The 22,906-nt window shown below is 38.0% G+C and overlaps 2 protein-coding genes across 4 annotated transcripts; both read left to right on the forward strand.

Moving 5' to 3' along the window:
• Window positions 1-412: 412 nt before the first annotated feature.
• LOC108668107 (DNA-directed RNA polymerase II subunit Rpb4) lies at window positions 413-2,583 on the forward strand. The gene is made up of 4 exons (XM_018155252.2): window positions 413-516; window positions 1,093-1,196; window positions 1,642-1,814; window positions 2,208-2,583. The coding sequence occupies exons 1-4, from the start codon at window positions 471-473 to the stop codon at window positions 2,284-2,286; spliced, it is 402 nt and encodes a 133-aa protein (XP_018010741.1). The 5' UTR covers window positions 413-470; the 3' UTR covers window positions 2,287-2,583.
• Window positions 2,584-5,863: 3,280 nt separating this feature from the next.
• Window positions 5,864-22,276, forward strand: LOC108668112 (uncharacterized protein DDB_G0283697). Of its 3 annotated transcripts, XM_018155256.2 has the most exons (6): window positions 5,864-5,921; window positions 10,837-10,945; window positions 11,106-11,162; window positions 17,392-17,476; window positions 18,012-18,093; window positions 19,048-22,276. In XM_018155256.2, exons 2-6 carry the CDS (start codon window positions 10,847-10,849, stop codon window positions 21,641-21,643), a joined length of 2,919 nt encoding a protein of 972 aa, XP_018010745.1. In that variant the 5' UTR covers window positions 5,864-5,921; window positions 10,837-10,846; the 3' UTR covers window positions 21,644-22,276. The 3 variants fall into 3 exon arrangements, with proteins under 3 accessions (XP_018010745.1, XP_018010746.1, XP_018010748.1); XM_018155257.2 differs by lacking the exon at window positions 5,864-5,921 and having other exon boundaries at window positions 10,671-10,945; XM_018155259.2 differs by lacking the exons at window positions 5,864-5,921; window positions 11,106-11,162 and having other exon boundaries at window positions 10,671-11,002.
• The last annotated feature ends 630 nt before the right edge of the window (window positions 22,277-22,906 follow it).

The raw sequence follows: 22,906 nt of genomic DNA on the forward strand, positions 1-22,906 counted from the left end.
CATCCAACGTACCGGAAACCTTACTTTTTTTCTAAATAGTTGGCTGAAGACTGAGAAATATATTAAATGCAAGAATTTCAATCTAAATGTGTCGGCAAGATCTTCTGAAGGCAAAAATTTTGCCGATAATGCGTCGCCGTAGGTCTTTAAATCTTCGTTCACTCTCTGCACAGTGGACTTCAATGCATACTTTTATTTTGAAAAAAATTCAGTGAATAATTTATGTTTCTGCATTGATTTTAAAGCTGTTAACAGTTAACATTGAGGAACTTCAAGCTTTAGAACTGAAAGCAGTGGTATGAGTTTAGCTGAAGTGCCCATGTTGCCATGTAGGACTAGTTGCATGAGACAAAGCAATGCTGTCTTAAGTTTCTTAATTATTTCCTCCCTATTGGTAAATATTGCTCAATTGTTCTGCTATCTAAATCTAAATATCAACCAATTTGCAGACAATATTGAGGCTTCACAATATGTCCAACCAAGAAGAAGATGCCACTGACTTAAACTTTCCTAAAGGTAATTTCTATTGCTTTGCTTGCTGATTCTATGTTGCATGTACCTTTTGTTAATAATTTCTAATATTCTATATTATGAATTTGTTAATTACGGTACAATATAAGTAATGTGCTGACCTGAGTATGCTTTCAATAGTTGAAACATCTAAATCTAACATAGGGTAAACGCGGTATATTCCGACATCGTAGGTAATTCCGTCACCTCTCCAGCTTTTCCTTTATATTAAGCTTTGTTTTAGTTCCATGCGATAATAAATATGGCAACATTTTGTGACGTTTCATCGTTGCTGACGCGTAGTGAAGTGTTTTGAGAGTCATGTGAAGGCAACAGAACTTACGTAACGCATACGGTTTTTTTTATAGTTTTTCATTTCTCGATGCATCCTTAATGTGTCGGAATATACCGCGTTTACCCTATTTACTTTCAACCTCTCTAGACAGAAGTCACCTTTCATGTAAAGATTGAGAATATGATGAAAACAATTTATTTAAAACTTGAAAGGAACTTTTTCAAGCTTCACTTCAAAATTTAATGTTTGGCTATGAATTTTGCTAATGATGTTTCCCCATTCTACAGAATTTGAGAATGCTGAGACGCTATTGATTTCTGAAGTGCACAAGCTGCTGCTCCACCGCAAAACTACCAATGAGAGCGCTGAAGAAGAGCAAGAGTTGAATGAGGTGTGGTGTTATTGATGTGCATGCAATCATGTGACCTTACCTATTTTTTTTATTATTTTTACTATTGGTTAACATATTTTGTGTAATACTTTCTTTTATTTTAGAAAAATTATTGTGTCCAAAAAGGAAACTATTCTGTGGAATTATTTAAAATTGCTTTTGTTTTATATACTAAGATGGTTAAAAGCTAATAAGACTTTTTTACTTGGGATGCTTCAATAGGTACCCATATTGCAAGTTAGAGTGTTAATTATTGATGTGCTGTATTAAATTATCTTGTCAAGTTTTCATGAACTAAATAAATGCAAAAATGTGTCTTCAAAAATCAGAATTATGCTGGAAGTTTTTCATAGAAATCTGTGGAAGGACTGTTGTGTTTAATACTTATTCAGTATTGAACAATTATTGTATAAAATTACTCTAACTTGGATTATCCCTATTACAGAGATTCACCAAGACTCTGAACTATTGCCAGAGATTTTCAAAATTCAAGAACAGGTCAACCATCAAAGCTATTCGTGAGATGCTTGCAGGCAAGAAGCTGCACAAGTTTGAGCTGGCAGCTTTGGCGAATTTATGTCCTGAGACACCTGAAGAAGCCAAAGCTTTGATACCCAGGTAAATTATGTTTTGATATTTATTAGGTGCATCACACTGGTAAATGTTACAGTAACAGGCTTAGATCTATGAAAATAGGAATTGAGAGATCAAATACCTAAGCAAGTAGATTACTACCATAAATGAGATTGGCTTCTAAAGTAGTACATCACTTTGAAAGCATAATTTCTATGTAAATAAATTAGCTTCGAGAGTTTTTATGCAACACAAAAGTCCTTAGATAATTTCTGTGTTTAGTTCAAAGGTAAACTGTGTTGTAATTGTGTTTCAACAGTCCTCGCATCATTGGTGAATTTACACAGTATAATAAATTTTAGTCTAAAAGTTATTCGTTGTCTTGGTATTGTATAAGCATAATTGTCACTTAAATATTACTAAAATTTATTTTTACAGTCTTGAAGGACGATTTGAAGACGAGGAGCTTCGGGTCTTCCTTGAAGACATGGCTACCCAACGCAGCTTGCAGAGCTAACCCAGTGCCGTGTTAAATTTTATCTTAATAGTTAACGTTCAGTCGTAATATTCTTAGAATAGTCTTTGCGCGCTATTGCCGTCTTTTCATTTATAATTTGGTCATGATTTGATTTGATGAAAAATTCCTAATTTTGAAATAGGTGTGTGGAATTTGGTCAATTATACTTTAATTACGATTGCGGCTACAAATTAGGGTTAGGGGCACTGCATTAAATGTGAAAGTTGTTTGTTAAATTCCGTGATTCATTTTATCATATAAATGCTTTTGATTAGAAAAAAAATTCAATCAGTGTTTTTTTTTTCTATGCTTGTTCTTCTAGCATCTTCATGAAATTAATTTTTTGCTTGATAGCTTGATAGCTCCGGCAGGTATCAAGCTTGGTTTTGCCTTTACGAACAAATGAATTTAGAAAGAAAGTTGCTACATCCAAGAAAAGTGGTTTTGGTCAAGATCTTTATTTTTTTCCATTGTGAAGTAGTATCGTGAATGCGTGAATGAATACATAATGAAAGTGTTTTTATTGTGTAGCAGTTTTTGCTGTGTTTTATGTATCCATCTACGTCATCATATTAAATCATGAGACATTTGTATTGTATGTATTTAACGTAAAAAATTTGGTTTTAATTCTGCATTTATTATTCGATAAAATATCAGTTGACCATTGCCAAAATCATCTATATGCGTGTGACAGGACATGTTCTTCTGTATTCAATTTCCTCTTGTTCCCGTCGTTACATTTATGCTGGAACCGATGGATCGTCTCCTGCTTATTTATCTGACTATGAAAGGCGTTATTAAATTTTCTTCATGGCCGTGTCAATTGAACTAACATTTTTAAATCTTACTTCCTGTCATTATGGAAAAAATAACCAGTTTTCGCAAGTATTTTTAGATATTGTAGTACCTGAGCTTGGTAGTTTCCAAGTAATAAAATAAGGAACCTTAACTTCCCACATGTTTGCTGTATGGTTCCTGCTTCGCATGCCAATGTTAGCTCACGTCTTGATTGATGGATTACTTCGTCATTCTTAACGGTTCTCTTTTTCGTGGTTGAAAATCACACGTCATTTTCTCTTAAATTTCTTAATTTGACTGTTTTGTTAATTATTCAACTATTATTTATCACGTGGATTAACTGGCATTTTCTGTTAGTAAGCACTTTCATGTCGGCATGTTTTTTTCGGTTCCTCTGATTTTTTATGATTGTTACCTTTTCATCGGTTTCATCTTATAACATATTGTTATTTCACTAGTAGACATATGGGCATACAGCATATAGTGAACTATGTAGTAGTACAAAAATTGAAAATTTTTCATACCAATCAAGATTTAGTTTCTTTAATTAAATTTCTTAAATTAGATATTTTCGACATTGAGTGCGCCAAAGCTGCCAGTAATAAAAATACATTGTGTTTGTGATATTAGAAACGAACCGTCGCGTCCAGGAGGTCGCCATTACAGCACGTCATCGTCTCGTATGCACGCATCCTACTTGATGATTTCAACCCTCAATCAAAACTCGCAGTCTCACCTAACGTGCTTCGTCGTGGAGTCCACAGTGCGAGAAAAACATGAGACTTTACCATGATTAAGGAGGCGCGATGAGAGTCGGCGAAGGTATGCCCTCCAGATTGAAACTTCTCAAGTATTTGTATATCTGAAACTCGAGGTATTTATTAAGGACGCTCTCTGACGTGCGTTGGGAGCTCCCATGGATAGAAAAGATTCGCATCGTCTCGCTATAAATCAAAATCACCCACTTTGCCGCGTTACTGAATTAGTTACAACCTCTGATGGAAATTGAGAAGCTGTGTTCATTGCGGTCGTGTCATAGCTACTTCTAATCTGTCTAGGTCGACAATGTAGATGCTGTATGAAAGTATTTTACCGCAATGCAAACTTTTTGGAACGGAGAATGACTATTAATTTAACTGAACTAGAGGAGAGTCATGATCCAACCTTTGAAGTGTTATGTATGTTGTGCTAAGATCCGATTATGGATACCGCGTTATGGCAGAATATTTAAGTAAGCTAATTTAAAAAAAACCTGTTGTGTATCTGTTCTGCAGTGTTCCAATGCGACATGTCGACTGCTGTTCATGTAAACTGAATCTTCAGTTATCTCGATCATCACTCGCGATCTCACAATTCAGCGGCCCGGACTTGCTATTGAGATTCAAATCGTCGAAGATTGAGATTCAAATCGTCTTTTCGTCGAAGTTGTCCCTCCAGGCGTTGATGCCTACAGGCAGCAGACAGTTCTCAGATGATCCCGAGTGCGGTTGGTCACTAGGTCGATAGCGCATTGTAGCGCTGTTGTTACGGTATCAAGATGGGGATAACTGCAGTCATGTGTTTGAGCTTAGAGAAGTTCGGTTTATTTCTCGGTGTTTCTGGTTAGTGGAGTGATGGACGCGAAAGTGGTGCATCATGTCGGTGGGGGGAGCCAAAAATGACTCCAGGTAATGAGATTGAATTATATAAGGTTATCCCACGAGGATTTCCGTCTTTAAGTTGAGCTTTCATGTTACGTCACTGAGATCGAGAAATGTGAACAATCCTGTCATTCCCATGACTGATTGGTTGACTCGTTTGATCGTCTTTCGGTGATTGGTTAATGCTTGTGACGTCACTGAGGTCGGTGACGTCACAGGCGAACAACGCACTACATCCGCAAAAATGAGCTTCTCATATGTCAGCCTTATACTAGTTCAACCATGGTGTTACCTGAGGAGATCTTGAGCTAAAGTCCAGTGTTTGAGTTCTTTGGTGTTTATGCTCACGTGATGAGGTTGTATTTGTTTCAATTGTGTGGTCCTCTCACTGGGGTTGTTTCCTGTACTGTTCGCAACGGGTCGTCTGCGGAAGACCACCACTGCCCTGGATGTAATGGACCATCATGATTCCTGCCTTCCGGAACGTAGCCTTCAACCTTCAAGCCGTCCGTACCTAGACCGTGCGTCGAACCAGCCCTCGGTCGAACGGTCACTTGTCGAATGACGATAAATTTGGGAACAGAACTATGCTATTTGAAACCTAACCTCAGATGCGGTGAACGTAAAATTACGTAATTTAACGATGCCCGTAAGTCATATTCGATCCACGGCCTGGTGGTGCACGGCAGGTTCTATGCAAGGCCGTAGGAGGACAAGGCCGAGTGGTTCACGGCTGATTGGTGGATGTCCGGAGAGATCCAAGGCGTTCGATTCAGGGCTTATTGGTGCACAAAATTGGTGGTGCACGGCTGCGCTCTCTTCGCAACTGCTCTAAAAGTTCAATATAAGTCGTGCTCGTAACGTCCTTCCAATTAGTGCACATCATGTATCGTATATAAGACCTGCATTGATTATACTTTATGTAATTATACGGAATTTATATCGTTCTGACGTGATGCGGCATGGACTCGCCTTCAAGTTTTGATAAAACTCTAATATAAATTTAAATATACCTCAAAAAACTATCTAGTTAGTAACTAAAATTTTACGTGAATCATGTGATCGAAATAATCGACGAACAAAAAAGTAATGTCGACTTATAAAATCGGACTATCCGACAGCTTGTTTACGCGCTTCCGACCGTGTATGCCGACCAGTGCGTGTATGAACAGTTATCCTACAACGTTTCTTCAATCTGTAAGTTTTCGTACTAGTTTCGGGTAAAATTTTCATACGTTTTTTGCTACTAAATGTACTAATATCAATTTCTATAGGAATAGGTTATACTTACAGGGTTCGTGGGCGCACTAACTTGCATTATGATTATGATGTTTGTGTTTTATGCACGTATCTTTTACTTTCATTCATATTAGTTATTACAGCAGTAAAAAATGCCAATTCAATGCTTCCTTACTACGTTACTATAAATAACTACCTAGATCATAGATGATAGATGCCATGGGCTGATGAGTTATGAGAGTGTAGTCATTGTAGCTTTGTAGTTTGTAGGTCTGTAGTGTACTGTACAGCACAAGCACAACTCAAGTTCTGATTGCTTTATGTCACTCTCAAAACAACACAATTATGACAATACGCGCCAGCAATGATGAAACGTCACAAACTGTTGCCATATTTATTTAAAAGCCTTTAGAATTGAAAATCTACAAAATCACTGAATTCCAATGGCTAACGCTGTGTGTAACTAAATTTGGCATATTGCAAGACTAATTCTGATCTCACTCTAGTCTGGAAAAGTCCTATTTTTGTCTGAAATATCACGGCTCTAATATCATATAATTTCAGTAGGTATGAAATCTTGGGGCTCGAATGTCATAAATTTTTGTTTGATTAAAAAATTGCGGTTTGCACTTTGCAAACATGTCATTTCATAAAATTTTCAACTTCCGCAATGCGCATTGCTTTACCGTTTCCGACTTTCCGCCAAAAATATCTTGCAGAAAAAACATAAACATCATGTAATGTTATCTGCTTTCTAGCTGTGATTGGTTGCTGGGGATGCTTTCAAGCTGTGATTGGTTGATGGGGATGCTTTCCAGCTGTGATTGGTTGTGCCCATAAGCCCCGCCCCCAAATATGGTATATGTACTACAGTACTGGTTAACTAAATACTTAACTTAAACTTGATCATTACAAACAAAAAGCCTGGAAAAATTTCAAACAATCCATTAAATAAAAGAAAAATAGAGAATATTTATCAAACAAGAGACATTCATACAATTTTATAACAAATCTGAGGTACTAACACAATTGAAACAGTTTGTCCACTTCTGATCCTCCTTTTCATTTATAGTCAGTCACCTGGCAGAGCACTGTATCTAAGGAAAGCATTCCACCTTGGGTGGAAAGCTTTTTTATAAGTGAACCTCCATTTCTAGAATTCCACCCTGCTTGAGTAAATGAGGAAATTAAAAATGAACGGATTCTAAAAAATCTCTGGTTTGTCACTATGCTTGCGGTCCACGGACAGAGCGTTTCAAAACCGTAATTTGTAATTCCGATGCCCTGTGTGTGCTGTATCGGAATATGACTTAGCTCTAAACAAGCTGTATGTCTAATTCCAAGCTGTATTGGAATATTTTTATGTGTCTAAAACCGTCTCTTAACTTAATCATCTATTAGTTTATTTACCACTTGGAATCAGCAAAGTTTACTTTAATCATTCCTAATATATTCACAGACTTATTTAAAAGTCTCAAACCATAATATTCTTTCTACACAAACAGTTTATCACTATTTGGTAGAGCAAGGTCAACTATCAACTTCGACATATTTTCGATGTTCTCAACTTCTCACTGGGTGATGTGGACTTTTGCTCTGAGGATCTTAACATTTTTCCGCCAGACCTAGTGTTTTGTGGGAATCTGGCGCACAATAGTATGACATCACTATTTCAACCATCTACGCATGTGTGCCACTGTGCAGAGAGTGGATGAATATTGCAAGATCTTTTTCGACGCTTCAGTAGCAAAATTTACGCCTTCAGAAGATCTTGCCAACACATTTAGATTGAAATTCTTGCATTTAATATATTTGTCGGTCTTCTGCCAACTATTTAAAAAAAAGTAAGGTTTCTGATATGTTGGATGGATCAGGATGCAGTGAAGCTTGTCCGGAAATCAGTTGCGATGAGTTCCCTCCAAAAAAATGTAAACATCAAGCTTACGATTAGGTAGTTGCGGTCACATTAGAGCGGTCAGACTGCATTATCACATTTCAGTTGACACTTGCTGTACAATTGGACTGTTTTTAGGGTAAAATTAGTTATTTGGGGTAACACGTGCATGCAACCTTGTAAATAAGTTCGTGGCTTGTAAATAGTTTTTCATTACTCAGCGTAAGTGGCTTTTCATTAAAAATTACCGGCGACGCATCTTAAAATTACCCGGCCACGCTAAGGGCTTAAAATCCCATATATTGGCGATGCTGCATCCACCCTCTGCGCCCTGGCATGTGTGGAACTAAGACAAAGCTTAATATAAAGTAAAAAGTTGAGAAGTATTGGAATTACCCACGATGTTGGAATATGGTGCGTTTACCCTATATCCTTTACTATCACGCACCAAAACACTTACGCACAACGTAACTGACTTCCAGACAAGCTTCACTGCATCCTGATCCTTCCAGCGTACTGGAAGCCTTACTGTGTGCGCTTGCGGTCCTTCAAATTTCCAGTAACTTTGTAGTTATTTCTCATATGCAATATATAATTTCAATCCAAATGTGTCAACTGTTGTCAAGATCTTCAGAAGGCGTAAATTTTGCTGGCAATGCATCGCCAAAGATCTTGCAATATTCACCCACTTTCTGCACATTGGATTTTTATCAAACAATATTTCAAATTGAGCAATGGGCTCTATCCCATACCATAGGAGTTTCAAAGTAATTTCTAAAATGCAATAATTTCAATGCAAATGTGTCAGCAAGATCTTCAGAAGGTGTAAATTCTGCTGCTGATGCATTGCCAATAATCTTTTGATATTCACCCACTTTCTGCACCCTGGTGCAAAATGAGCTTCCTCAAAGTAATGGTCCAAGCAGTTTGGGCAGGACAATCTTAATTGGATAACTTTGTGCAGATGTGTCAGTGTAGTGCAAGTAGCAGCATTGCAGCAGCCAGCATCCAATGCAGCTCATCAGTAACTAATACGTGTACCTAAGGCACAAGGATACAAATACATTATCAGACATCACACAGCTGCAGCTGTTTGCAGCAGCAGGGATCAAACTATGTACAGATATTACTTGATTATATTCTGCGAGCATTGCCACTGGTGGCATTGTGAGAAGATATCACCTCATCACATAGCAGCAGCTGCTGGCAACAGTAGGAATCAAGTTATGTACCTATGGTTATTAATACACTGCAAGCATTGACTTTGGCAGAATTATGACAAGATCATCATGTAGCTGTAGTGGTTGGCAGCAGCAGTCAATCCCAGTCATCAAACTATAAAAAATTCTCAGTTTAATACTGCGCACCAGTGAGTCACCACACAGATTAAAAAATTGAAAACAATAAAATTCCTCCCCACCTGGGACAACTTCCTGAGTATGGATTTAAACGGGGCTTGTGTCTGATTTTCCAGTTTAGTGTAAAGAAAATAGAAATCAAATTGAAGAAGAAGAAGATGCTCATGGCACTGAAATTGTCTATTAGTCAGGGTTGGCGATTTTTTTGATTTTTTTAAAAAAATCAAAAAAATCAAAAATCAATGATTTTTTCATGATTTTTTTGATTTATTTGATTTTTTTGATTTTTTCAACTTTTTTGTCTTTTTGAAGTGTTCTTTTTTATGTTGCAATTAGCCCACTAACAATAACAGTATATGGATCATAAATGAATAACAATACCTCAATATAAATTAAAGACTGCCACTCAATATATTTAAATATATGAAAAAATCAAAAAAATCGAAAAAATAAAAAAAATCATGATTTTTTTATAAAAAAATCAAGTGATTTAATCACATGATTTAATCATTTTGATTTAATCACTGCCAACCCTGCTATTAGTATTAGCCCCACATTTGTCTCATTCAGTTGGCTTCTGGAAAATCATGTGGAAGCCACCTGTAAATGAGACAAAATACCTCTTTTTACAGTCAATTTTGCCCATTTTTATGACCTGTGCCTAATTTTTCCATTAAATGAGAAAATGGCATACTTTTTGCGTGCAACTTTTGAAAACCACCTGTGAATGGATTGTTTTTGCCCACAAATTTTAAAAAATTCTGCTCACTATTCCAGATAATGTTTGGGGTATAGTAGTGGTCACCAATTACTAACAGTTGGAATATTGGCGAAGTAAAAAAAATTTATATAAATATGATCTTATCTACTTCAAATTTTTTGTAATACATTATTAATGTTGAAATTAATATTATTGATGTAGGTAGTAGTAACCATTGATTAAGGTGAACATCTTACTCTCCAAGCCACAACTGGATTTTTGAAGTTTTGAATTTCCAAATTTTTGAGTCATGAGTCAGTTTTTCAAGCAATGACCTATTTTTCCTAAGCTCTGGAAAGCCAGTTTTGAACTGGAAACTGAATTGTTAAGCCACATGCACATATTATCCAAAATCTCTGATTTTTAATAGAAATAGAAAAAATATTTTTCTTTATCTATGAGGCATTCAAGGGTATCATATAATAATATACTTTTCATTTATGTAGACAAAACAATACATTAAGTGTTGAAATAATCTAAAAATATATTCTCTGAGAGAAAATAGTAAGGCATTGCAAAATTATTTTCAAATACTCAGTCATTCATAATTAATTCAGTAAGCCTGAGTCTAATTTACATCTATAGATGCACAAAGAAAGGCAATTTTCTAGCTTCATGTGTTTGATGAAACAATCACTTTTTTCCCCTCTGTTGTCAAACTAATGGTATATATTCACTTAATATGTGCAGTTCTATGTAATGTCACATTTATTCCAATTTAATTAAAATGAATTTTTCACTCGTGTACTTCTCACTTTACTGATGTAGTTTTTGTTAATTCACTAATGATTTTTTGAGTTTGTTGAGTAAAATTATATTTTACTATACAGCTAGTAAACAATTGTTCCTCATTTCAATCAGAATTACCACAATGAAACCAAAACCCAATTCAGAAGATGTTGACGACAAGGAAGAGGAGTTGCACTCGCTTACTCACTACGTTGGAGATGAAGAACTGCTTGTCCAGCACATGTTTACTGCTATTCAGCACACTAAACTTGAAGCCATGATGCCACCAGTACTCAAGGTGAGAGAGAATATGGGATATAAAAATACTAGGGGGCTTTTTTTATTAGGGGCAATTGTTGGCTTGCTATTTCTTATCTCTTTCTTATGAACATGTCCAGCACATGTTTACTGCCATTCAGCACACTAAACTTGAAGCCATGATGCCACCAGTACTCAAGGTGAGAGAGAATATGGGATATGAAAATAATAGGGGCAATTGTTGGCTTGCTATTTCTTATCTTGATTGATTAATTAGAAATCTATGTGTAGGATTTCTTGTATCAAAGTTGTGAGGCAGTAAATAGTTGAAGGCTCCTAATAAAGTCTTGTCGCCTTGAACATAGGCTACTATTCAGTTTCAGCTAGTTTTAATGTAAATCAATAGTTTTAAGTTATTGTTTCTGTCAAACAGAAAAGTGACAAAATTTATCTGTGTGAATGTATAGGTATCCTGTATTTAATTTCAATTAGTGTTTATGAGACTTATCTTGTGTATGCGGTTTATTGCATACATATATTTATAATTGTCTTATGAACAACAACTTGTGCTTATGCATATTTTTAACTCTTATCAGTGAATGTGATTTTCTGCCTAATACTTCTGACAGTGTATCACTATCATGAATGGGAAATAAACTTCTAAATGTTTGTAATATTTATACTGTTAATTGTTACCACTTGAGAATCTGGTTCAAAAAACCTAACTCGTTGAAATTTCCTCCTCCACCTTTACCACCATGGCCACCATATCCTCTGCTGCCTCCCCCTCCACTAGCTCCACCCAAGTTAATAATTGTAGCTTCTATTTGTTGACCTGAATTGATTGCAGCCGCTCCTCCATTGATGTTTGAACCTCCAGCAACGTGCTGAGCTCTCTGTATTTTATAATCTCCTTCTGGGACCATGATTAGGTATATTTTGCCGCCCTCTCCTCCACCACCTCCGCCTCCTGCTGGAGGAGGTCGCAACGGAATACGGTGTCCGAAAGAGGAATGAGAAGTCCAGCCGGGCGGGATAGCATATTGATTAATGGTACTGGTCGCTGCCGTTGCTAGATTTGCGTCTTTAGGAGAGTATTGAAGCTCTTCTAGTACATCTGAAGGCAATTGATCAATGAAGGGTTTTCGAAATTGTGCCGAGTTGGCATTGAATTTCAATCCTGCTTTATGTATTGGATTGTCATGTAGCAGCTTTGCCTGTCCCAAAAACGAAGGCAGTCGTGATTCTGTCACTTCTGCTAAAATTTCTTGCGCTCCGTAAAGAATCGGAGGCACTATTTCTTCAGACTTCTGGGGCGCTTCAAACTGTTTTGGTTCGTCATGAAATTTGAATGTCGAGCTAAATGCACTGTTCGTGTTTTTTAAAGCGCCAACGCTTGGCGTGCCTTCACTGTTCAGTAGATCTTCCTCTGAACATCTTTCCATGGGCACGATTTTCTCACTATGCGCGTCGTGAGTTATCGACTCCGGATATCTACCTACGACATCGTCTGGTCCCTGATAGTGAGAAGTCATTCGCTGATCCCGGGATTTTTGCCGAAAATAATAATTTTCATATCCTTCGTTATTATTTTTTCCATCCCGAACAGTTCTAGACCCTCCGTAGTAGTCACTGAGTGTCCGTTGGTTCTCAGTATGAGCGGGAAGTTCATGAGTCCGTGGGTGGAGCAACTTTTGGGACGGTAGAGGTTCTGAAGTGATTTCTCTGTTAGCATCAGGGACATTCGCGTCGATGTTATAGTCCGCGTTGGAAAAATTAGATAACTTCGCTTCGCTGAATGGCTCTGAGTTTTCCTGAGAAGACGTCTGGTCGTTTTGACTGCCTTGGTAGACTCGTGCATTTCTACGCGCATGGTATTGCGCTGGGCCCTGCGGTGTAGCATAGTCGGCAATGTTGATAGCATGGCTTCCATATATCACTCCATTATTCTTGCCGTCTTGCGGAAACCATTCACCGTCTCGATGAGAATCTGCAACTTTTGGTTGTTTATGGTGGTGTGTGCTATCATGAGTCTGCTCAGCGAAGATAGTTATCCTATCATTAACGCGTTGCTTGTTGCTTTCGAAATCATGTTGTTCGACTATTCTCTCCCTTACGTGGTCGTTGCTCACAATTTCTTGGCCATATTGTTCATTTCTTTGAGAGTCCTCTACGTTTTCTTCGTGATATTCATTTTCTTGCTCGTTTGCGTTGCTATGATTCTCTTTATTTCGAGCATTGTCTCTCTGATTCGAACTGTCTGCTCTGTCCTCGGAATTTCCTTGAACGCCATCTTTAGACGAAAAATTTTCAGTGTTCGAAGCATGTGTCTGGAATATATTCCTGATTTCACCATCGTATTGTCTTTGGCCTTGCGCTGCATGGTTTCCACTTCTTGCTCTTTGTAATGAACCTGTTGGCTGTTGATGAATGTCAGCAGGAGGAAACGAATCTCGGTTCTGCACAAAATGTTCGTGTGTCACAAATTCCTCTTTATGTCTAAAATTAGTCAATATATCTTTTATATCTCCGAAGCCATGGCTTCCTACTTTGTATTCATTGAACGCATCTTGCGCCTCGGTGTTCGGGCGTCCGTCGTGAAGTCCCGTGATTCTTCCCAATTTATTTTCGTCTATAATTTTTTCGGTTGAATTTCGTTCCTCGACATCTCGTTGATCTTGCTTATTAATTAAATCACTAAAATCGCTACCCGCCGTGCTGACAAAATCCAGCTTATGAGAGCCCAACCAAGTACCGTGACGAGACAACAGCTCTTGGCTTGCTCGTTCAAAACGTTTTTTCAAACAATTGTTATGTTTTTTCTTAATTTGTTCTTTGATGGGTCTAATTTCTGCCATAATTTGTTTCTTTTCCCTAGGATTTAACGTTTCTGATCTCAATTTATCATTTATTTCTGCATTGACTCTGCCCTCGGCATTTTTTCCTTCGCCTTGGATATGATAGTAAGATTTTTCATCAGTCTTACCATCCTCTGAACGCCTATCGACTAATTTATTTTTGAAACTCTCCCGTAATTCCGTATCCGTTTTTGCGTTGCCGCGCGCATGCTCCTCGTACGCGCTGCGCTTCTCCCTCACTGACTTGGGGTAGTCGACAGGGAGGTCCACGGCGCCGTGGTATAGCGTGGGAAAAAACTCTTCGTCAAATCCCGCACTGATTTTGGACGTTTTCACTCTAGGGTAGTGGATCCTCTGTTGAAAATTTGGAAAAAAATGAGAAAATTCAGGAAATTTGCTCATTTGTATACAAGACAGCCACAGATTCACTTGCAGAATCACCAGGAGCGTAGAGACTGTGATCACTGTCAGTGTAGTATGATGTTATAATAAAATTTAAGCATAACATTACGTAGGCAACTAAGTTACCTATCATCAGCACGTTAATGAAATGAACAAGCCAGAATATGCACGAGATTAAACTTGCTTCAACTCACCAAGTACGATTTAGTGAGAGACTGTTTGAGGTAGCGTTGATCGTAATCTTCGTTGACTTCATAATATGGTTCATCCGGCCAGCCAGCATGTGCGTGTTCCAAGAAAAAAGCTGCAAATAATGTGAATGTCATTCGTTTTCCAGTATTAATTATGTCGATCAAATAAAACTTAGATGTATGTGAAAAATTATCAATGTTACCGACGCTTTTTTCATGATGCATTTTCGTTTCATTCATACGAAACACCTCTAAATGTTCAGGTAGCCTCACTGAAACTGAAACGTGACACCCGACTTTCAAGAAACAAGTCCCCGTCAATCACTTTTATTATCCAGATAATAAAATGCTGACAGCTCATAAATATAAGGTATTAGCTTGTCAACATTTTACAATATATCAGCTGTTAGTTGATCATCGGAACATGTAAGACTTTTAGCGACATAACAATAACGTTGATTTGAACCTAAATGTGGTGTCAGTTTCAATCGGATATTGCAAAGATTAAAGCAGCAAATTAAACTTTTTATATCATATTTTTATTCATAGAAAAAATATGCATGCTGCATTTATAGTGGTTGACGCTTTGATTAGGCCTTTTAGGCCTAATGTCGCCGCCACCTTGCGAATGTCGACCAGTATTTTCATGGCGACTTTTAAACCCTAAACTCGCTGCTCCAATTTTTGTGATCTTAACTACTCGACCACCACAAGTATTTTTAGGACAGCTGGGCTATAACTCTTACCTAAGGCCGCGACGATTACTGCTAATTTCATGGGGACACCCGCCCGTTGCGGTGCCATCGATGATGTTGTGGCCACGACCTGCGGGCAGTTCGCATCAGTTTTACTAATTAAATATCATTCTAAAAATATTAGGATGCTTTGGTTATTTTTGCACTTTACCGGTGTCGTTATTATTTTAGTATTTACGTACATGATATTACTATACTCGCCATTATGATTTATAGTATTACGTCATCTAGGATGTAGCTCCTTAACTCGTGTGTTACGTGGCTATTTCGAAACCCTATCTCGGTATTCATTTCAGCATATTTGCACTCCGTATTAATAATCAAGATGTCGGTGTTAATATAAAATTTTACTTTTTTCTAATCTTAGTTATCTGTGTGAACGATTTACTGTAGCTATTATGTTACGAATTTCTACATGACACATACACGAAACAAGTTAATTTTAGAATACATCTCTTATTTTCCTTATATACCAAACGGGCGTTATTCCCCCACATCAATTAATGCGCTTGGAGAAATATTAATGGCTCTATTACGATCTGCCTATTAAAAATTTTTAAGTTTTGTTAACAATCTGCAGGGATATATCTACTTGTTTGTTATTGAAACGATGAAAATGAGATTACGTATTCATGAACTTTCATCACTTATTGACCTAAATCTCAATAATGGTTCTTGCGAATACTAATACACATGAACAAATTTGTATACATTATTATATTTGTTCCAGAAAACGCGTTCCTCGTAATAATCGAAGCAAACCAATTATTTTATTATTTTTTCTTCATTATCATCTTTGAATCTCCCTTCATGCACATTGTGCACGCGTATTTTTAAGAAAATTTTCACCACTTATTTATTAAGTTCCGCTTATGGTTTAGAATACTGTGCAAGAGTATCTCCGTTGATTCATGTTTGATATAAAAACGTACCGTGCACCTGAGAGCTACACACAGCACGCTTGCTCCATCGCAGTCCTGAGATACTCTCAGTCGCGCGTTACTATACGACGCTCTTTTATAACAGCGTTCCCTTCACTGTGCCTTCGTGCAACAAAAGATACGCTACACAAACAACCTCCTGCCTTCCTTCAGGCCTCATATGGCTGCTGCACGCTGTCATATTAATATTTCGACATTTGTACCTGCAAAATCTGCAGTGTGAATTGATAAATTTTTTAGAAGCAAGGCCATGCCGTTGTAAGATAAACTGTAAGCAAATCTGTTTGAAGTGCCTTCCAATGCGCTGTTTTTTTCTGTTGCTGCTGATTACGCCCTCAATATTTGTTTCTGACTAGCCGAACGAATTTCCCTTTAACCTTTTGATTGAAGAATTCTGTTATGATTGAATTCTGATTTGATTTGATTGAATAATTCTGTTGATTTTGGTTAATTGGTAACGTGGCCACTACAAACCAATGATAGATAAACATAGTTTTTTTATGAAATCGGACTTGAAAATAATGATGGTCTTATATCATGATCAGTCTCACTACGTACTATCATAGCCGAAGATTTAGTTTCCTACTCACCGATGTGCTTCAAAGGCTTCCTATTGGTTATGATTTCAACGAATTAAATCTCTTTATTCTTGTGCTCACGGCGCGTTTTGACGTGATGCAAACACGTTTGTAGGAGACACGCAACATTGTGCGTTGTGTCATCTGAGAGCGAAAGTTAACAGCTTCGCTCAGTCTTTTCTTTTCGAGCTTGAATCTTCTGTCGTCTTCTCTGTCACTATAATAAAGCCCCAAAAACGCAGACTCTTGTTTCTGTTGACTTGTTTTGTACTCGATATCTTTTCAAATGTAAATGAAGGCCTGAGGGGGGAAAGGAAAAAGAGTGTGTGTATATACTGTTCTGCATGAGACCGGTTAACCTGTAATGAAATGTGTCAAGTCACGGGAAAGCTCAGTTGATGTCGCTTCGAATTGTGCTTCCATGCAACCACAGGATGTAAAAAGTACTTTAGAGGATCTTGAACTCAATTTTAATGCTTAATTTTTTATTTAATGTATACACGTGTAACTCCTAAACTGATGCACGTAATTACTAAGGCCCGACTTGAATACAGTTGCTGAATTTATAACATATAATTGCACCCGTATAAATTTTTACGATTCATTGATGATCAAGTGTTTCATCAACAATATATTTCTAATAGTTCCGATGAAATTTTATAATGTAATGATAAATGCATGATAATTATTTGCAATATTTCCAGGCAATTCCACTGCAGGATCTGAAATTGTTGTGCATCCACGAACTGCGCGGCATAAGCAAGAAAAGGATCGTCGCCATAATCCAGGGTAAGAGAAGATCTTGCCAATAAAAATCTTTTTGCAACCTTGAGCTAAATTAAATGTGGAATTTCTCCTATAATTTTTATGGCAAGTAAAGTCCATCATTTTTTCAATTCGACATTATTGAGTGGTGAAATGTGTCACATTGATTTGAATGGCATGCCTTCTTATTTCTTTGATTCGATTGATGCTTAATAGAAGTTCTTTCTTATTTGAGTAAAAATGTTTTCCTCTCATTTTGAGTATTTTATAGATAGTACTGTCAGTTAGAGATTGAATAGAATATCATTCGCAACACTGGCATTAATTAGAGTTCAATAATAGCCACTTAAGGCATCCCTCGAAGCTAACTGTACCCAGTGAGAGGCTGACTGCAAAAAAGGTAATCATTCTCCTGCTTTGCAATATTGCTTCAGGATTGCATATATTTTGCAATGCCACTTAACTCAATCGCGAAATCAGAATCCCTATTTACCCGATGTATGCATCATTACGGAGGATGATTCAGCAGAATGAGTTATATTATGTGACCTTGGCTTAGGTCGCAACATGTCAGACTCCAGCGACTCTGAGGACGAAGAGGAGCTGCCTGAGGCTACGAAACCGCAGCGGGGCAGACGAGTGTGAGTTTTGCAATTGTATAATGTAAAAACTTTAAATTATCTCAATAATTTAGGAATTAAGTTAATAGTTTAGGAATTATCTTAATAATTTAGGAATTATGTTGATAATTTAGGAATTATGTTGATAATTTAGGAATTATGTTAATAATTTAGGAGTTATGTTAATAACTTAGGAATTATGTTAATTTAGGAATTATCTTAATAATTTAATCTAAAGACCATATATTACCTTGACAATATAATCTGAAGGTCGGAGATTACGTTAATAGTTTAATATAATGGACAGGAATTAGGTTGATGATTTAGTCTAAAGACAATGAATTACGTTGATAATTTAGTCTGGATACCTGGGCAATTTAACCTAACTTTCCTTCTCAATAATCTTTAATGCTAACAAGATTTATAGTTGGTAATATGCTTCCAAGTATGTTTTTTGTGTATATTTAAAAGAAAAATTTGCCTTTTCAGTAAATTTGGATAAATCGGTGTTAATTTCTTAATAAATTGTTTTAATTTTTATTGATTGACAAGAAAGCATTTCAGTAACGTCTGTATCTTATAGATAGGCATATAATCATACATTATTGTTTGATCTAATTCTATTCAGTTAAGAAATTGTAAAACTTGCCTTGCAGTTTTCATGATAATATAGTTTAATCAAAATTAATATTTATATGTACGTTGAATATTAGTTCTCATTTTCATTATCCTAATAAGAAAAACTTGTTTTACGTTTGTATCTCGTTTGTATCTCGAGCAATTCATATCTGTGAGCTTAGATCAACTTGACTCGCAATTATTTATTTCAAATGTATTACTTTCTATTCATTTATGAAGTTTAGTGCATGAAAGAACATAAGTACCTTATTGGTACAAATAATAAATATCCTTATTTACATTTTCGGTTTTGCCATCTGTAATTCTTACAACTACTCGAATTTTTTATTGGTACAGAAACGACGGCGAGGCTGACGCCGCAGATCCTAACAAACCTATGGACATCGTAGAGCTGGAGATGCGAGCTCGCCTCATCCAAACCATGCTCAAAAAAGACCCAAAAAACAAAGACATTCCTGGCCTGGAAGATATCAAAGCCAAGATAAAGAGCGAGCCTTTATCAGACCGCAGCCGTAGCGGCTCTTCGAGTAGGAGTTACTCGAGCCGCAGTTACTCCCGCAGCCTGAGTAGGAGTAGTTCTTACTACAGCTCAGACTCTGAAAACCGGCGTAAAAAACATCGATCTTCTCGTCATCGCTCGCGCCGAGACAGACGCGCTCGCCGCGGTAAGAGCCATCGCGATTCCAGCAAGAAGCGCGATTCTAGTCGTGATAATTCTGCGGCAACGCCCGATAAAAATGACGATAAGAAGCGGCAGAGTAAGAAAACTAGAATAAGTCGAAAAGAGTTCGAAGATCGCATGAAAAAAGCTAAGGAGAATAGAACCTACCGCAAGAGAACAGATTCTGAAGACAACTCGAAGCATGAAAAACCCACGAGAGTTGGGGAAGAACATGAGCCCCAAGAGCGATCTCCCTACGTTGAACACGAAGAAAAGATTGCCAAGGAGCCAGCTGAAGATGAATCTGAAAAAGAAGAGGGAGAAATCGATAGCAACGAAGAAGGCAGTGGTCTCGATAGTGATAGAAGTTTCAGGCGCAAGAAAGGGCAACGCTCGCGTAGCTACTCGAGCGACAGGAGCGTGTCCGGTAAACGTTCCAGACGCAATAAAGACAAGAAGCACAGTCGTAGGAAGGACCGTCGTCTACCTGTGGACAAAAACCTGATCTTGGCGACTCTAAACGACGGAAATGTTCCTAACGTCCCCATTGACAAGAAGTCTAAATATAAGTCGGGCATTGAAGCCGTTGACTCGGAAGAAGATTTTGATAGTATGACAGGTGGTGCTAGAAAAGAACCCGAGGCTAAAGCTGGTCTCCGTATGGATCGTAGTAACGTAAGCTTTTCGTTCAATAAGAAGTTAGCTCCTAATTTGATGAGTAGCACAGATTTTGAATTCGGGCTGTCATATGGAGGACCTTCACAAGCTACCCCTATTATTTCACCGCCCAGTCAAAATAAGGCCCAAGTTGGTGATCAGATCGTCATAAGTTCGGACAGCGAAGGCGAGTCCAAAGCAGGTAAGAACAATAAGAAAAACAGTGATGAGATTACTTCGGCTCCTGAGGTAGACGACAGTCAAGTTCCACTCAACGTCTCAGACGAAAATGACCTCCAGCGTTGTGAGGAGACCGTCATGAAAGATATTTTTGCAGACATGGAAGAAGAGGACGAACGAGAAAAGAATTTCGAGAAAAATTCCGACGTGCCCATCAAAATTGAAACCACGGAGCAGTCTGACGACAGTGACGCGGCAGCTGATGCTGGAGATATAAATAAGGTTAGTTCGAAGTACGGAAGCGTATCCGACCCTAATGCCGCCCTGAAGCAAGAAATCTTATCTCCTGAAATTCCGGAATATTATCGAAACATTCGGGAGGAACCCGCTGCACTAGAGCGGTCAGTTGCTGATGATTCTGAAGAAGGAGCCTGTAGTGATGAGGATGGCAATAATGTTGAGAGCTCATCAGAAAAATTTATAAATTCTTTTCGTTCCGCTCCTGACGACAGTCCGACCAAACCAGAGGAGATGGATGCATCAAGTAGGTCTTACACTCCAGTTGATGCCGCGCCTGAAAATATCAATCGGAACGGCCATCTTAGTGAAGATGACGACGAAGATGTTGGACTAGTAGATCTGCCTGAGGACGAACATTTTGCTATTGATTTAGACGAGGATTCCGACTCTGTTAGTAAATACGAAGATACCCCGTTCCCTACTGCGGCGGAAAGGGGCGAAGACAGCGACGTTACTGCTGACAAAACCGATTTCTACCGAGGAGCCGACAACTTGAACACGAGTGCGGACAATTCTTTGTCTGCAAACCAACCAGAGCAAAAAGAACGTAAAACTGATTCTGAAGAAGAGGGAGAAATTGAAGAAGATGCTGGATTGGTAGAGTTAGAGCCAGGAGAGGCGGAAGAACTTTCGTCAGCCTTGCTACCGTTAACACGAGGCCGCAGACAAGGAGGTACTGAAATAATCGGAGAAATTGAACCTTCCACAAGAGACGCGACCGGGCTTGACAATCTCGCGGGATCGGGATCAAGTTGGAGCTCCAGGTGGCTGCAAAGTGAGAAAGTTCAAAAAGTCGTCACCAACAGTAAAATGCTTAGCCGCATGAGGAAGCGGATTAAGATTGACAAGATCAACTCTAAGGCCGGCGCCGCATCGACTGCTTCCGACGGCACGGCCGTTGATCCGAACGCAGATGAAGGATCTTCTGAACAGGCCTCACAAGACGGGTCATCCGTACCAGTTATTAGCAGCATGGAGGCTTACCAAAGACTCGTGGGCAAACCTGAGGTTTTATCGGACGCAACAACGGAGAACACAAACGTCCAAGTCGAGACTGAGAAGACAGGAGATGCTGACGAGGGCTCGTCTGACGACAGCGACGAAGATCTCTGGTCTAAAATGATGGGTAACTGAATCGGCATGTTCGACGCAATTTTGTATATAATTAATGCAGCATGCTGTGCCTCAACGTGCAGTATGAAAGCAGCGCAATGCAGGACTTTTTTTCCACCATACCACTATGTTTAGCTTAAGTTTTGTCTCATTTTCTATTACTCATTTTACCCATGCAAGAAAACTGAACCGGTTCCATAAGATTAGGCGTAATTAGTGAAAGTTGTCCTAGTTTTTCATTTAATTATCGATTGCTACTGTTTCAGCTTCAGCAAGTGAGGTTATTAATTACTAACATAGAAATTCATTCACATAACAAGTTCCCAGTATTGGAAATACGCTTCAGTTTAGACAACGATGGCTACGTTGATAAGAAGCTTAGGGTTCTCTAAGGTTTACGTGCCGAAATATTTAAATACAATTACTCACTTCATTCACACAAAGCAAGTTGTTGATTTGTATTTTAATTTTCCTTCAGGGTTTTACTAATAAATGAATCGGCTAAAAAAATAGCTATCTCACAATTGCGAGCAACATAACAACAAAGGTTAAAAAAAAGACATTATCAAATTTTTGAAAATTTTTTATAAGGTTCATTACTAGACAATGCTAATCTGCATGAAATATGTACAATAAAATTTTCATCCGGAAAAACAGGTTTTTGACTTGCACGAGCGTCGACATGACACGCATACGTGCAGACACTCGTCGACTCACAAGCGGCACAGACATATCATGAGACTCGTAATCTCTTCATATTTATAGCATTTACAGTTCGATTTAAGTCAAGCGGGCGCTTGGCATTGCATTGTTTCAAAATATCGATTTTTAAAGAGTTTTCCCGCTTTATCCCCTTGATTAAATACTTCAATCTGCAAGAACAGCGCTTCCTATCACAACTACTACCTCATCTTGCGCTTCCAGTGAGATGTGTGAGGACTGAACATTTCTGGAGTTTCATCAGACAAAATTTAACGTGCTGGGTAAGGTACGCATCCTACTTTCCAACGCACGGACAAAACATTTTTTGGGAGGCCAACGTTCACTAAGCCAAGCAAATCGAAATAGACCGAGGATAAAATTTACGAAAAATGACCAATTACTAGTCTCAAGTCGAATTCTTTGTAAGAGCACGATTGTAAACTAAAGGTAGACCAAAAATTACCGCATCTCGGTCATTTATCATTTGATTCATCACATGAAAATTTGGTCTGGAAACGAAAAATAAGATTAGAAAGATAGGTAACACAAAAATTAAGCTTGACCTTGGGAAATAGCTGCTGA

This window comes from Hyalella azteca, unplaced genomic scaffold, assembly GCF_000764305.2.
Source record: "Hyalella azteca isolate HAZT.00-mixed unplaced genomic scaffold, Hazt_2.0.2 contig13953, whole genome shotgun sequence".
NCBI classification, from domain to species: domain Eukaryota; kingdom Metazoa; phylum Arthropoda; class Malacostraca; order Amphipoda; family Hyalellidae; genus Hyalella; species Hyalella azteca.

What these genes read in the sequence shown, in the direction of transcription:
- LOC108668107 (XM_018155252.2), top strand. Translation starts at nt 471, where the DNA reads ATGTCCAACCAAGAAGAAGATGCCACTGACTTAAACTTTCCTAAAG. An exon ending in TGACTTAAACTTTCCTAAAG is followed by an intron (nt 517 to 1,092) that starts GTAATTTCTATT and finishes CCCATTCTACAG; the next exon opens with AATTTGAGAATGCTGAGACG. An exon ending in GCCAAAGCTTTGATACCCAG is followed by an intron (nt 1,815 to 2,207) that starts GTAAATTATGTT and finishes TTATTTTTACAG; the next exon opens with TCTTGAAGGACGATTTGAAG.
- LOC108668112 (XM_018155256.2), top strand. Translation starts at nt 10,847, where the DNA reads ATGAAACCAAAACCCAATTCAGAAGATGTTGACGACAAGGAAGAGGAG. An exon ending in TGATGCCACCAGTACTCAAG is followed by an intron (nt 11,163 to 17,391) that starts GTGAGAGAGAAT and finishes CAATATTTCCAG; the next exon opens with GCAATTCCACTGCAGGATCT. An exon ending in GATCGTCGCCATAATCCAGG is followed by an intron (nt 17,477 to 18,011) that starts GTAAGAGAAGAT and finishes ACCTTGGCTTAG; the next exon opens with GTCGCAACATGTCAGACTCC.